This window comes from Puma concolor, chromosome B1, assembly GCF_028749965.1.
Source record: "Puma concolor isolate L17-30 chromosome B1, mPumCon1.1.hap2, whole genome shotgun sequence".
Lineage (NCBI taxonomy): Eukaryota > Metazoa > Chordata > Mammalia > Carnivora > Felidae > Puma > Puma concolor.
In genome coordinates, this window is record NC_141670.1 from 203,503,779 (window position 1) to 203,520,107 (window position 16,329).

At 50.0% G+C, this 16,329-nt stretch overlaps 1 protein-coding gene across 8 annotated transcripts in view; it reads left to right on the top strand.

Moving 5' to 3' along the window:
• The window catches only part of TBC1D14 (TBC1 domain family member 14), a 110,156-nt gene that overhangs the window by 55,362 nt on the left and 38,465 nt on the right, over positions 1 to 16,329 (top strand). Inside the window, exon 1 of one of the 8 annotated variants that reach the window (XM_086705518.1) lies at positions 12,716 to 12,844. The exons of the other annotated variants lie outside the window; for them this stretch is intronic. Within the exon in view, the coding sequence (XP_086561644.1) occupies positions 12,842 to 12,844 (3 nt within the window). The 5' untranslated portion in view covers positions 12,716 to 12,841. Of the gene's footprint in view, positions 1 to 12,715; positions 12,845 to 16,329 lie in introns of those variants that run through there. 8 annotated transcript variants of the gene reach the window in all.

Genomic DNA, 16,329 nt, shown 5'->3' on the forward strand with positions numbered 1-16,329 from the left:
GAGGAGTAAACGCTGAGATAGATCCACAGACTTGATTCCATCTGAACAGTACAGAGAAAAAAGGGGGAAAAGAACAGAGTCTTAGAGGCACGTGGGGTAGTACTAAAAGGTCTAACATTTGTGCTGTTGGTGTTTCAGAAGGAGAGGAGAAACATGGGGTGCAGAGAAAAATTTTGGACTAAATAATGGCTTAGGGTGTCCTAAATCTGACAAAAGAGATAAACCTACAGATTTGGGGAGAGGGGTTCAGTGAACTCCAGACAGGAGAAAGCCACAGAAGCCCGTGCCCAGACATGTCATAACCAAATTGCTGAAAAATAAAGACAAAAAGTCTGGGGGCGCCTGGGTGGCTCAGTCAGTTGAGCGTCCGACTTCGGCTCAGGTCATGATCTCACGGTTCATGAGTTCGAGCCCCGCATCGGGCTCTGTGCTGACAGCTCCGAGCCTGGAGCCTGCTTTGGATTCTGTGTCTCCCTCTCTCTCTGCCCATTCTGTGCTCACGCTGTCTCTCTCTCAAAATAAATAAATATTAAAGAAAAAAAAGATAAAAACGTCTTACAAGCAGCCAGAGGAAAGGTAGTACTGGAGAAGAAGAGCCATCAGTCCCAAATCCCATACTGGGCACAAATACCCTGCGGGAATGAGGGTGGGATAAAGCAGATGAAGGCAAAGTAGGGGATTTGTTGCCGGCAGATCTGAGTGAATTGCTACAGGAAGTTTTTCAGATGGGAGGGTCATTGCACCGGAAGGAGACTGGGAACATCCCTTGGAACATTCGGAAGAAGAGCTGGATGTGGGGGTCTAGGTAGGTGCGATAGACCGCCGTTCTCCTAGTGAGCTCTTTGAAATGTGTTTGAGTGAGAGCAAGAACTATAACTTTGTCTGGGTTTTCAGTGTCTGTAGATACAGAAGGGGATACGGTGGTAAGATTGTAAAAAATGAGATATGCATGATAATCCCTAGATCAACCACCAAACTATACAAACAGAGAGTTAAAAACACCACGAATTAAAATGGAGTTCTAAAAAGAGTTTAAAAAATGAAATCAAGGCAGGAAAGAGGAAATAGAGGAAGGAAAAATCTAGATAAGATGATAAATGGAAGCATGTCAGTCATTATGTTCCTATAAATGGTTTGAATGCACCAGTTGTATGTCTGAATACCCAATCCTGACAGGTTGTCAGGACGGATGAAAAAAAATGAAAAGGACCCAAATATGTGTTGTCCACGGGAAAGTCACTTCAAATATAAAATACGTAGGCTAAACTGAATGGATGGGAAAGGTATACCATGAAAACACTAATCAGGACGAAGACGGAGTAGATAGACTAACATAAGAAAAAGTACACTTCAGAGCAAAGAAGGTTCCCAGCGACCGGGCAGGACGTTCCCCAGTGAAGACAGAATGATTCCGAACGTGTGTGCACCGGCGGCAGCTGCAGAATGCATGATGCAGAGACAGGCAGATCTGAGACAGGTGCACAAATCCTCCGTCGTTACTGGCACGTCGACCCTCCTGTCTAGACAGTGATTGATAGGCCGTTGAGAGAATCAGCCAGGACACTGAAGGACTGACCGACGTTTGTTGAACACGCCAGCCCCCCGTGAGAGCACAGCACACATTTTTGACAAGCGTGCACATGACATTCACCAAGAGAGACCGTAACCTGGGTTGAAAAAGAAACCATAAATCTGACAGGATTACAGTTATACAAAATGTGTTCTCTAACCACAGTGGAATCAGATCGTAAAGCAGTGACACACAGATAGCAAGAACCTTCCCAAAAGCTTGGAAATTAAATGAGAAACACACCTAAACAAATCATGGGACAATGAGGAAGTCACAAAGAGTTAGAAGGAAAAAAAAAAAAGGAAATATTTTGAACGAAAATAGAACATCTAAAACTTTGTGGGATATGATGCTTAGAGGGAAATTTATAGCACTAAAACACTTATTAGAAAACAAAGTTCTCTCATCAGTAATCTGATTTTCTACTTTAAAAACCATAAAAGGAGCAAATAAACTCAAAGCAAGCAAAAGGGAGGAAGTAATAAAACATAAGAATAGAAATCAATGAAATTGAAAACCAAACAATAATAGTGAAACCGAAAGCAGGTTCTTTGAAATGATGAACAAAATTGATCAAACTGATAAAATTGACAGGTGAAGCAAATCACCACCACAAGTGAGAAAGGGGATATGACTACAGACCCTCCCTTGCAGAGATTAAAACGATAATGAGAATGCATGGATGATTCCACATTCATAAACTTGGTAACTTAGACGAAATGGGCCATTTCTTTGAAAATCACAAATTGCCAAAACTCCTCTAGGATGAATAGATGACCTGAATCATCCCCTGATTATTAAAGAAACGGAAATTGTAGTGAAAAACCTTCTAAACAAGAAATCTCCAAGCCCAGAGAGTTTCATTGGTGAATTCTACCAATATTTAAAGGAAAATAACACCAATTTTAGAGAGACTACCTCCTGACTCTGTTTATGAGGCTGGTATTACCCTGATACCAAAACCAGACAAGTGCAGTACAAAAAAAGCGAATTGGCGACCAGTATCCCTCATGCAGACACACGTAATCCTCAACATAGCATTAGCATGTTGAATTCGCTAAGACTTTAAAAAAAAAAGAAAGGGCAATACACGTAAGCAGCATTTGTGCCAGGAATGCAAGGCTGGTTTAGCATTTGAAAATCAGCCGCTGTGTGGCGCCTGGTGGCTCAGTCGGTTAAGCCTCTGAATTCGGCTCGGGTCGTGATCTCACTGTTTGTGGGTTCAGGCCCTGTGTCGGGTTCTGTGCTGACAGCTCAGAGCCTGGAGCCTGCTTCGGATTCTCTGTCTCCTTCTCTCTGCCCTTCCCTTGCTCATGCTCGAGCGCACATGCGCGCACTCTCTCTCTCTCTCAAAAGTAAATAAACAAACACGTTTAAAAAAAAAATCAGTCGGTGTAATCTGTACCAACAGTCTTGGGGGAATGTCAGGAGTATTATCTGAGTGTAGGAATTTAGTCTCAAAAGTTTACATGCTGTAGGACTCTAGGTGTGACAAACATAAAAGCTTAGTGCCAGGGATGGCATAGGGGATGACTACAGGGAGGAGCAGGGAGAAGGTTTTGGGGTTAATGGAATGGTTCTGCATTTCGGTTGTGGCAGTGGTGGCTGGAAGATGGCACGTCTTGAAACTGATAGAGCTGTAAGGGGTGCCTGGGTGGCTCCGTCGGTTAAGCATCTGACTCGACATTGGCTCAGGTTATGATCTCACGGTCATGGGATCGAACTCTGTGCCGGGCTCAGTGCAGAGCTCAGAGCCTGCTTGGGATTCTCTCTCCCTCTCTTTCTGCACCCCCCCCCAAATAAATAAATAAACTTTAAAAAACTGATAGAACTGTATACATCAAAAAAGCTAGCTAACTGTATGTTGATTTTAAAAATAAAACTAACGATGAATGAATCAGCCAGGGCACCTTTGACCCTTGTTTCCATTTCTAGGGATTTATCCTAGAAATAAATCAGTAGGAGCGCCTGGGTGGCGCAGTCGGTTAAGCGTCCGACTTCAGCCAGGTCACGATCTCGCGGTCCGTGAGTTCGAGCCCTGCGTCGGGCTCTGGGCTGATGGCTCAGAGCCTGGAGCCTGTTTCCGATTCTGTGTCTCCCTCTCTCTCTGCCCCTCCCCCGTTCATGCTCTGTCTCTCTCTGTCCCAAAAATAAATAAACGTTGAAAAAAAAAATTAAAAAAAAAAAAAAAAGAAAGAAATCAGTATGTGAGTAAAATGATGGTTGTATAAGGGTTTTGATGGCAGCACAAAAGATTGGAAGCAGTCAATCTAAATGCCTGGCAGTAGGGAGTCGGTTAAATCTCTAAGTGACATAAAGTGCAGATCGTAAGAAGCTAAGTGAAAAACCGTTATATTAGCGTGCTCTATGTGTATGAAGGTATTTGCATATCTTTGTAAATGCACAGTCTGTATCTGGTAGGATACTTACAAAACTGGTCACGATAAAATTGTTATGGAGCGGGGAATGAACTGACTGTGTATGTGGGAGACAGGGAAGAGGGTGACCTACTTTCTCTGCATCTTTTTTTAAATTTATTTTTATTTATTTTTAACATTTATTCATTTTTTGATAGAGACAGAGCATGAGTGGGGGAGGGGCAGAGAAAGAGGGAGACACAAAATTCGAAGCAGGCTCCAGGCTGTCAGCACAGAGCCCGATGTAGGGCTCGAACTCATGGACCGCGAGATCATGACCTGAGCTGAAGTCTGATGCTCAACCGACTGAGCCACCCAGGCGCCCCTCTGCATCTCTTTTCATACCTTTTGAATTTTGTTTTATGTGCATGTCGGCTTGAAAAAAAATTTTTAAATGTGCAAAGAATGATAGAAAAAAGTTTGAGGAATTTTGGTCAAAGGATAGCAAGAGGAAGCCAAAGGTAAGTGGATATCCCAAAATACAACAAGTTCTCATGTAACTGTTAGAGGCAAAGTACACATTTGACGTTGAGCTTCCTAGTGGCCAGAGCAAAGAGGGATACGTTAAACGTTAAGGAATCCCATGCAGGAAGCTGCACCTGATCGGGGAGTTTGGGCTTGCTGAAGTGCTGGATGTAATGTTTGTGTGCAACAGCGACTTTTTGTGGAGAGTGAGTCTCAGTGTCCAGTTCCCCTAATATGGGTTTTAGAGAAGCAGCATGTTAGTTTTTTTTTTTTTAATTTTTTTTAAGCTTTATTTATTTTTGAGAGAGAGAGAGAGAGAGAGAGAGTGTGAGTGGGGGAGGAGCAGAGAGAGGGAGACACAGAATCCGAAGCAGTTCCTGGCTCCAAGCTGTCAGCACAGAGCCCGACGCGGGGCTCGAACCCATGAACTGTGAGATCACGACCTGAGCCGAAGTCAGCAGCAGGTTAATTCTTTATCAGACTTGTACATGATGCCTTTCTGGACAAGAAGCAAAAAAGGGAGAGTTGCGAAGTTTCTACAGGGGAAATGGCAGTGTGGTCGGTTACTTTGCACTTTGTTTTTATTCCGTGGATGGATGGTCTTCCATCTATTGTGGTGACGGTCACTTCATTCTGAGAAGTATGTGCCTTTGAACAACGTAAACTGAAATTCCGGAGAATAGTGCCTCTTAAGGTTTGCTTATTTTTCCTAATGTGCAAGTGGTTAAGTTCCCCGTCAGTCTCCTGCTCTGTGGCTCCAGGAAGAGAGGGGGGTTCGGGAATAGGGGCTGCGTGTGTTAGTTCTCCGTAGATCTCCACTGGGGCCTCCCGACAGTGCAGGAGTCAGAGGTCTGGGGTTTGGGAAGGCGGCCCCCCCCCCCCCCCCAGAGGACTCTGACTGGGATCGGAGGGCCCCGCCTCTGGTCTTGGTCCTGTCGTTCACAGTCAGTTTTGTGGCGTTGGGCCAGCGACTTCGCCTTTTCCTCGTCTGCAGAGATAATGTCCACCTTGCCCTTGCTTGTGAGGGTCGGGTAGGATGAGCGTGGGGACGCCGTTGGCGTCCAGCGGGGGCTCAGTAAAGGTCAGTGGCTTCTCCTGTTCCGGCCCGCCCTCATGGCCGCGCCTTCACTCTGGTGGGTGGGTAAAGCGAAAAACAAAACAACAGAAAAAAGCTTTGCTGCAGGTGGTCCCTGTGGCTTGGGAATTGCGAGTGGCAAAAGCCTCGGATTCCATCCAAAGTGGCTTTAAAAGTATTTTTTCAAATTATAAAAATAACTCATGAACAAATACCCAAATGGTAGACGTCGCAGTAGAGTAAAACGGGAACGTCTCTTCACCTTAAGACTTCACAGTCTCTCGTGGCGAGGGCCTCTGACAGTTTAGTGCCCACCCTCCCAGGCCTTCCTCTGAGCCAGACCACCTGCAAACAGATGTCACCCACATCGATACGGTTATCACAGAGTCACAGGCCGTGCGAGCTGTGCAAATTCTCGCTGGTGCGCACACCCCAGCTACTCAGGAAATCCGAGCAAGTAACTCAAAGGCACAGGAGGCTGTGCTTTGTCAGAGAGCACCGCCCGCGTTCTGAAGCCAGTGTCCCACTGACCCTGGGCTCTGGCGGTGGCGTCTGCAGTCTGGTGGCCTGTGTGTGTGTGTGACCTGAACGCGTTTCGTGGTCCTGGCCGAACGGAGGCGGCTTCCTAGGAAGACCCAGAGGGGTGGCCCTTGGGAACTTTCAAATGCTCCTGCCCTTCTCTGGACAGCTTAGGGTGTTGACACAAAGACAGTGGCAGCCGAAAGGGCACTCCTCTTCCTACTGACTTAATCTCCAGGGGAAGACTGAGGTGGTTTGTTGTTGTTGTTGTTGTTGTTGTTGTTGTTGTTAAGCATTTTATAATCCCTTTAACACTGTCGGAGCAGCATGGGAGAGCCTTCCTCTGGCCTTTTCCAGGTCTGGCTGGCTTGTCTTATGCTGCCAGTGGGCCTGAGGAGGCAGAATCAGCAGGTGCAGGGGCGGAAAACATCTTCCCTTCTTCCCTTCTGGGTGCTCTTTCTGGTCTAGTAATTAAATAGACATAAGACAGATGAACAGGAGAAAAACTAATGTTGTACTTACGGGGGACTCCAAGAAGTGACCAAAGCAGGTGGCTTTTATACCTTTTAGGCAGAGAGACAAGAAAACTGTGAAGAATTGACGAGACGAGGGGGGTTTGGACTTGGGGCCGAAAGTTAGTGAAAAGGAGTAAGGTTTGTTTTTACGGCCCTGTCGGTCCTAAATTCCCCGTCTCTGGTGATAAGGCAAACGTCTGTCCTCCTGGTGCAGGGAGGGTGCCTCTCACACAGGAGACTCATTTCCTGCTTTCAGGGGGACAGGCAGGGCCACGGCGTCCTTGCTGCTTCTGAGAGACTTTAATTCATGATCGTCCGTGTGCCAAAGTGGCATGTTTGGAGGCGGCATTTTCTGTGCTCCTTCACAGACGACTGCAGAGGACTCCAAGAAACCTCAGATCGGAGGACAGTAAGGCTGTTCTTTTTTTTTTTTTTTCTTTAAAAGTTTTCTCCAATGCTTATTTAATTTTGAGAGAGAGACAGAGAGACAGAGCAGGAGTGGGGGGTGGGGGGAGCAGAGATTGGGAGACACAGAATCCGAAGCAGGCTCCAGGCTCTGAGCTGTCAGCACAGAGCCCGATGGGGACTGGCACCCACCGACTGCAAGATCATGACCTGAGCCGAGGTCGGCTGCTTAACAAACTGAGCCACCCAGGCACCCTGAGAGTAAGGCTGTTTCAAACCTTCCTGTAAGAGACATGTCTAACTTGAGCTCACAATGTTACTCGTCAGTGTGGAAGCACTTTGGATGGGACCTTCATGTTGGCACTAGAAACTACCCCTTGGTATTCCCGGAAGCAATAGGCAAGCACTGCCTTTGTTCCTTGGGCTCATGCCTGCGTCTGACGGTCAGTGTGACCTCAGCCCTGTGAAGGGAGCGCTGTTGTAGGAAACTGAAATCTTAGTTGAGAGGCAGCACGTCAGAGAAGTTGGCAGTAAGGGGCTGTGGAGTCAGACTGCCTGAGTTCAGATCTGCCCTGCCACCTGCCACGTGCCTCTCACCCGAGGAGGCCACTCGGAGCCTCAGGTGCCGTGTCTGGGGACAGAGAGGCAGGGGAGGTGACGCTGGCCTTGCCTGTGTCGTGGGGCCGCTGTAACACAGTGCACACGCTGACCACAGCACACGCGTATTCCCCTACGGCTTTGGAGGTCAGAAGCGTGAGATGAGTTTTCTGGGCTAAAATCAAGGTGTTGGCCAGGTCGGTCTTTCTAGAGGCTCCGGGGGGGAGTCTGTTCTTTACCTTCCAGCTTCTAGAGGCCGCAGGCGTTCTTTGGCGTGCGGCCGCCTCACTCCAACCACTGTCTCCGTGGACGTGTGGCCTCCCTTCCAGTCATGCCTCCCTGTGTCCATCGTTTAAGGATACCTGTGGTTATTTTGGGCCCACCCAGATAATCCAGGATCATCTCTGCCGTCTCAAGGTCCATAACCTTAATCCCATCTGCAAAGCACCTTCTGCCGTTGACAGGGGCTGGGGATTCCGACACGGGCACACATGGGGGCCACCATTCAGCCTAGCACCGTCCCTGCCTTGTGGGATTGCTAGGACTGAATGAGACGCACCGGGTCTCGGCCCAGTGCCACCTCCAAGGTGGTGTTCTGGGCCGTCTTCCCTGCCCCCTGCACCCTCCCCGCGGTCTGACCACCCAGAATGCCGTCGGTCATCACCGTCACAGGACTCTGGTATTTTCTGTGCAGCACTCCACCCCATGCTACGTTCTTGCTCGTTTGTTTCTTCACTGCTTGCCTCTCAACCCCTGCTAGACCAGAAGCTCACGAGAGCAAGGCCTAGGCTCAACGATTGCTTTATCTCCAGGGCCTGGCACGGCGCCAAGCTTTAGTGGGTGGTTAATACATATTTGTTAAATGGATGAATGAGCATCCAGATTCCGAAACACTCCACCGTGGAGCTGTTTTTCTTCCTGTTTTTATGACAACGTAAGCATTTTCCCATGGTCTTAAATATTCTTTCACGATCTCATTCTTACCCCTTAAGTAATGGTCTTCTGTGTAGCACGATTTACTTCACCAGTCCCCGGGATCGGGAGGTTGTTCCTTCGGTGACCTTTCCATCCCCGGGAGATGTAGTGGTCTGGAGCAAGGTTGGGTTTGCCAGCCTGCCTGCTGGGGTGTGGCCCTGAACGAGTGAATCAGTCTGACCTCCTTGACCGCAAAGGGTAAAGACAACGATGTTACAGATGAATCAAAGAAGCAAATCCACTGTGCTGGTAGACACGCAGGAAGCCTGGGAATGAGCTCTGGTTAACTCAGAAGACTTCAGGAGGAAGAGTTCTTTACAGGTAGATGTGAGCTTTAAAGCCATGCTGAGATGGAGAGAAGGCTCTTTTAACTTCTGGTTTTTGCTTTACGTTTCAAAATTTAGTAAAGTCAACTTGTTATCACATGCTATGACATGTAGTTAAAACTTTGTAAGTGGTCCTCAATTCTAAAATAACGTGATAGAACCTTCTTAAAGTAACTTGCAGGCTACAATCTGCCAGAAGAGATAAGCAATGTGTTTGGGTAAGCATATCTGAATGCATATTTAACGCACGCTTAACACATATCTCTGTCATATTTGAATTTGGTGAGACTGTGGGCTCAGGTTGTATGACTTCCAGTGGATGTGGCTCTAGGTGTCGGTAGGAAGCCGGGGGAGGCCGAGGACCCAGTCCTGTGTGTGAGAACGGAGCTTTACCACGTTAGCCCTCTTTGGCTCCAGGAACTGAAAGCCAGCAGCAACCCCACAGGCCACTCAGCTGCCTCCTGGGGCTCTTGGGAATCTTGGAGGCTTCTCGAGTTCTCCTGCAGTATACCGGTTGTCTGCTCGCTGGTCTATGAGTGAGGCGAGGGCGGGGACTTTGTTCGTCTTTGTTCCTGGGGCCAAGCACCATTAGTGCTGGGTGGATGGGTGGATGGGTGGGAGGAAGGAAGAAAGGAAGATGGAAGGATGGATGAATGGATGGAAGGATAGGTGGATGGATGGATGCATGGATGGAAGGGAGGGAGGGAGGGAGGGAGGGAGGGAGGGAGGGAGGGAAAATGACTTCACAGCTGCTGGGTGTCTCCACTGTGCTGTGTACTTTGTTAGCCTTCAGTGGTGAAAAGACTACCAGAATCCCCAGTCTCAGAGGTTTCATGGTCCCTTGAGGGAAATAAATCTCAATCAGACAGTCATGTAATTATGAGTGTGATTAGTGCTGTGCTAGGAGAGAATGATGGGGCCTTGCTCTAGCTCAGGTGGGCAGGGCAGGGGTGCTTCCATGGGGGTGGCTACTTATGACAGGACCTGAAGGATGTGTCACCAGCCATCTGTCCCTCGTGTCTGTCCTGTGAATAAAAACTTTGCATCTACGGAAGGGTTCCAGGAAGAATTTAGTAAACACCCATATCACATTCATTTTATTGTGCCTCAGTTTTTTAAAAATGGAATCATTTGAGGGTCCCTGGGTAACTCAATCAGTTAAGCACTGACTTCAGCTCAGGTTACGATCTCACGGTCTGTGAGTTCGAGCCCCGCGTCGGGCTCTGTGCTGACAGCTCGGAGCCTGGAGCCTGCTTCGGATTCTGTGTCTCCCTCTCTCTGCCCCTTCCTGGCTCTCTCTATCAAAAATGAATAAACATTTAAAAAAATGGAATCATTTGAAAGTAAGTTGCAGATACCATGTCATCTAACCCCTAACTACGTCAGCGCACAGATCTTCAGAGTAAAGACGTGCGCCTACGTAACCATGAGCTGTTACCGCACCTGCAAGAGTGATCAGTCATTCCATTGGACCGTGACCACGTTCATGACCAGACCCCGTTCTTTTCCCCAGCTGCACCAGCCTGTTCTTCATGAACCGGCATCCCGTGAGGCTTGTATGCTGCCCTTAGTTATTTGTCCTGTGATTCTCTTGGTATAAAACAGTAATTCTGCCAGTTTTTCTGGGCATTTATCTTTTTTTTTTTTTTTTTAATGACTCTGGGTCAAAGATGCGTTGAACACATGGAGATGAGTGAGATGGCAAAATTGATTCTAAAGGCATTTGAAGAACTAGGTGTTCATCGGCATAAAAATAAAAGAATTAAAATAAGATTGTTAGGTTAGATGTAAACCAACAGACTGGTAGGGGCAAGAAAACAAAACCTTCTGAGTTGTTTTTTCCATTGGACATAAATCTACCAGTTCATACGTCACTGCACGTTTTCTGGGCTCTGATAAAGTAATAAAAAGCACAGGCATAGTCTCCTGGAAAACTGAACCAGCTCCAGGCAGGTATGTTAAAAATGCCCAAGTATGAATGGAAAGTATTCCCCACCCCCCAGTGCTTTGTCTTCCAAATTTTGGCTAATTTCTCTTAAGGCTTTCCCTAATCCTTTTTTTTAATGGTTATTATTATTTATTTTAGAGGGAGAGACAGCCAGTGTGAGTTGAGGAGGGGCAGAGAGAGAGAGAGAGAGAGAGAGAGAGAGAGAGAGAGAGAGACAGAGGATCCCAGTCTCTGCTGACAGCAGACAGCCCGACACGGGGCTCAAACTCCACATCGTGACCCGAGCCAAAGTCAGCCGCTTAACTGACTCAGCCACCCAGGTGCCCCGCAGTCCTTGTATCCGAAATCAACCTCTCCCCGTTTATCCTATTACTTTTTGAAAACCGCTTTGCCGAAGTACAATTCCATAAAATTCCTCATTGTGCGTACTGAGTGATTTTTTTAGTAAGTTTACGCAGTTGTGCAACTCCCAGTGCAATCCAGTATTCGGGTATTTTCCTCACTCGATGAAGTTCCTGTTGCCAGTGGGTCTCTACTCCCCCCTCCAGCTCCAGGCAGACACTAACTTGCCTTCTGTCTAGAGATTTGCCTTGTAAAGAAATGTCATAGAAATGGATCGTGCAGATTAGCCTTTGCGTGGCTTCTTCCACTGTGTCCCGCTCTGGGGTTTGCCTGCATCGTAGCCTGTGTCCACAGCTGCTTCCTCTCCATCCCCATGCTCAGTTAACATGTGCTCCCTGTGCCCACGGCTCCTTCCTCTCCATCCCCATGCTCAGTTAATGTGTGCTCACGTTGTGAAGATTTGCCTCAAGTCTCTCTCTGGACGCCTGTTTTCTTTGCCTTGGGCAGGTCCCCAGGAGTGTGGTAGGTACACATCCAACGGCGTAAGAAACCGCCAGACGCTTTCCCAAAATGGCTGCACCTGCCAATGACTTATGCAAACTCATCTCTCCATGTATTCTCCTGTTCCTCCTCATTGCCTTGTCGTTCTGTGTGGCCTCGTGGATATCATGGACTTCTTTCTGAGTGAAGAAGTTTCTGGTGGCAGTTTGGGAATGCGGTTATCCAGAAAATGAGCCTGGGAAAGCCTGGTACTCATAGTCTGGGGACTTGTGAATTTCCATCACAGAGGAGTCTTGCATTGTCTCAGACCGAATTTGTTCAGCCCTTGGACATTGGACCCATGGGCTGACCAGAAACAACGTTTGACCCCATGCAGATTTTAAAGATTTTTGTAAATTGAGGTATAATTTATAAGCAGTGGGATGCTCTCATCTGAAGGGTGCTCTCCGGTTAGTTTTGATGAGTGCATGTAAAGATACCATTTCCGACACCCCGCACAGATTCTAATGCCCCTTCCCAGCCAATCCCCCCAGAAGCAGTCGTTGGTCAGATTGCTATCAGGATGTGTTTGGGTGTGTACCCTGACCTTCGGATTGAACTAATCTTATTGCAGAAAAAAATGAGCAACGGTGTAGAGAATAAAAATTGCTCATCATAAGCCCATGACCCAGAGGTTAGTAGTGTAGATATTTTACATAGTTCCTTTTGGTAATGCACATTTTTTTATTTTAAAAAACCTTACAGAGCAGAGCTTTGCCCTGTGCTCGGTGTTGTGCTGCCTCCTTTTAAGAGTGTCCCATTTCCCAGCATGATGTTGCTGCGCTGAGATGCCGCGTCGCCCACCCCTTCGTGTCGGCCTGCGTCGGCTCCAGCGGGCGCGGGGAGCCGCGGCGGGACGGAGGGGTCGGGACCGCGGGGGGGGGGGGGGGGGGGGGAACCCGGGACACGGGGAGCCGCCCCCGCCGCCCACACCGCTCTGGGCTCCCCGCCTCCCCGCGTCCGCGCGCCAGGCCTGACGCGCCGAGACGGAGCGCGCGATCGGCAGCGCGGCATCTGCGCGCGACTGCGCGGCCTGCCGCCCCCGCCCCCGCCCGCCGAGCCGCCGCCCGAGGTCCCCGGAGCCGGCCGCCGGAGCCCGCCCGGGCATGGAGCCGCCGGCCGCGCGCCCCTGAGCCCCGCGGCGTTCATGGTGAGTGGGGCCGCCCCCCCCCCCCCGAGGGCCACCGCGGGTCACCGGCCGGGGCGCCTGCGTGGGTGCGCCCGGTGCGTGCGTGTGTGTTGCACACGACTGCTCCAGCGAGCCGAGGCTTGCAAGTGGCCGCCGTGCGCCCCGCGCGCCTCCCTGCATTCTTTGTGTGTGCGGTTCCGCGTGATTTTCTAACAGGCCTCGGTTTTAATGGTGCAGTGAGAGGCTGAGCGAGCGAGTCGGCGCCTCCTGATTGTTAACCACCCCCCATGAGATTGCAGCCTGTTCTCGGATTCGGGTCAGGCCGGGCTCCCCTCTCAGAGGCGAGAGTGGCCTGTGCCTGCGAGCCTGGGGGAAGCCTTTGTGTGAAGATGAACCCGTACCCTGGTTGCGCCGGGTCCCAGTAGGGTGGTCAGATTGCAGCATCTTGTTGAAACCCACAGCTCATTCGCGAGACCGCAGATTAACTTTTGTGTTGTAGACCTTTTGTAAGGGACACGACAATCAGAAACGGCTCCGGAGAGTTGCTCTCCCGAGTGCCGTTTCCGGTAACTTGGCGAATGCTCTTTGGGAAAGTACTGCCTGGTGAGTAGACTGGAGGCTCTGAGGGGGCCTTCTTCCTGTGAGGTCAAGCCTCGGTGGTCACCAGGACTGCCTTCTGGCAGACTGAGCACTCGTGAGACCTGGACAGGCCACTCTTCCCCGCTAAAAATGTCAAAACCAAAGCGGTGTCGTCTCAGATTCCAAAGCCGTGCCCCTCTCCCCCCAGAACTGCTTGTTACAAATGGCAAAGTGTGAAACCAGCACAGTGTTCCTTCCAGGCACTTCACTGCCCTTCACTTTTCCCTTCGGCCCTGTTAAGTACCCCTCCTGGCGGGAGATGCCGAGAAGAGTCGTGTTTAGTAACACGACAAGGTAAGAATTCCCTGCCATTTTCTGGGTACCTGCTGTGCCTGTGTGCCTTGGGTCAACCCATTCTCAGTCCATCGACGAGGAAACGGGCTTGGAAGGGAGAAGGGATGCGCTCAAGGTCACGCTGCGGTGGCGATAGTTGAGGAGGTGCTGGTCGAGACCCAAGCCTGCTTCCTTCCTGGTGCTTCCCCTGCAGGCTGCCTGGGTCCCCGGCGCTGCAGATGTGGCGGCTGTGCTGCCGTCGACACTGGCTCGCGTCAGTCGTACGGGCGCCACGTGTGGTGACCCGCCATGCTTTGTTGGAGCCATACCCCCAGCACGTCCGTCGTCCTTTGAGAAGGCTGATCTTGGTACCATATACAGTTGAGTCAAGGACTGGAGTGCAGGTGTGGCCTGATGGCCCGTTCTCCTTCCGGCAAGTGTGGATTTCCAGGCGGCCGGGGGCTTCCGTTCCTGGCCGCACTCTTCCCAGGGCTGTAAATGGCGTTGACAGCCCCTCCTGCCGTCCCGCCAGGAATACTTCCTGTTCATCATTCGAGAGGGAAGCTTGATCTTTTCTTCGTCCTCTTAAAACAGATGCCTATTGAGGTCATCTTTTTTTCCCTTCCTAACGGCAGGTTATACGCCCTAGGAGTGTGTCCCCCTTCTCCTCGCCCTTAACGTCGTTCAGATCACACCCACGATGGGGATCCTTCCGTGGGATGCGTCTCACAGGCTCGCCACGCCTCGCTCAGTTTGCTTTCCGGCTCTGTGCCAGTGCAGCTCCTCTCCGGCGAGGCTTGTCCAGGCAGCTCTAGGCGGCTTGTTGAGACCGTAACACCCAAAGCAACACAGCTTTGCCTCGGCGTCATTCGTCCTACCCCACGAATAAGCCAGCTCTCGTGCGTGTCTCTTGGCCGCCGCCTGTGCTGTCGCACGCCTCTCCCTCATGGCTTCCGGGCCAATCACCCTGATCCTCTGTCCACTCATACGGACCCTTTCTGAGATGCTTTCCTTGATTTCCCCCAGCTGTAGGCATCCTGTCCTCCGGGCTTGCTCTCCCGTGGCATTTTTCATTCTCTGGTTTCGTAGCCTCTGCCAGCATCTTACTGCCCCTACCAGAGCCCTTCAGGGCTGTGGCCTGGGTCTCCTCGAGTGCCGGGGCCCCCTGTAGTTCCTTCGCAGATAAGGTCCCTTTCCATCTTCCTCCTGCCTGCTGAATCTGCTTTGCTCATGGCCCCTGCGTGGAGCTGAGGCCCTGCTCAGATGCCCTGACATTTTCCTGGACCCTTTGCTAGGTCATCGGACCACACCCACCTCTCAGCCCCTGGTTAAGTGCAGTAGGTTCTGTTTGCTGCTCTCGCTGGTGCCGGTCTTACCTTCCCAGCAGGACGCGTGGTAAGCCACTCAGGGCAGAGACTTGCAAATTAGTGGCTTGTAAGCTTTTTTGACCTGACACCACCATCCCCCCTGCCCCAGCTTAGACAGTTTGAGACTGCACACTGGCATAACTAGGTGTAGAAGTGAAACCAACTGTCCTTACTGTGCAGATTCTGTATTTTTTATCGTTTGGTTTAAAAGAAAGAAAATGTTGCAGGGGCACCTGGGTGGCTCAGTTGGTTAGGCGTCCCCCGACTCTTGATTTTATCTCCGGTCATGATCTCACAGTTCGTGAGTGTGAGCCCCGTGTCAGGCTCTGCACTGATAGCACAGAGCCTGCTTGGGATTCTCAAAATAAATAAACTTAAAAAAAAAAAAAAAAGAAAGGAAGAAAAAAAATGTTACCATGACCACTTAAACTGATTTGTCACCAGAACTTTGAAGAACTCTGTTCTCATTTCCCGCTGGGGCCGTGCAGGGCGTTGCACTCTAGCTGTCGCTGGAACAGGTGATTTATACTGAGTAGTCTGCAGGCTCATCAAAATTTGATCCCATAAGGGTCCCAAGAAGGGAAGGGACTTTATGATGATAAATTGGCCTGAGGCTGGGCCTGGCCCAAAGAAAGGGCTCATGCTTCGTGGCAGCCACTGGACGGACCTCCTCTCACCTCCTCCTCCCAGGAGCCTTCACACTTGATGCCTTTTCACAGGTGAGGAAGCAGGCCGAGCGAGGAGAGAGAGGACTCGCCTCAGGTCACAGCCAGGCTTCGAACTCACTCTTTTTGCTTCTAGAGACCTAGCTCTTGCCCCATCACGTGCCGACCCTAACGCTGATCATTCATGGCTGAAAGTTGTTTTTCTAGGGACGTTTTATTCACTGCCCTCCCCCCACACCCCCCTGAAGGATCCTTAGAGTGAATAGTCCTCTCTTTTTTCCTAGTTAAACAATGATCTTACTTGCTCGAGTGCGCAGACAAATTTATGCCATGAGGGCAGAGGCTGTGAGTGACTCATATTTCCAACTGGGGGAAGGGCTTGCTAGGTCTTAACAATTATTGAGCCAACCAGTAAATACGGCTCTTGGTCAGAATGAGTAGGGATTTAGGGGCGCCTGGGTGGCTCAGTCGGTTAAGCGTCCGACTTCAGCTCAGGTCATGATCTCACGGTTTGTGGCTTCGAGCCCCGCGTCGGCCTCTGTGCTGACAGCTCAGAGCCTGG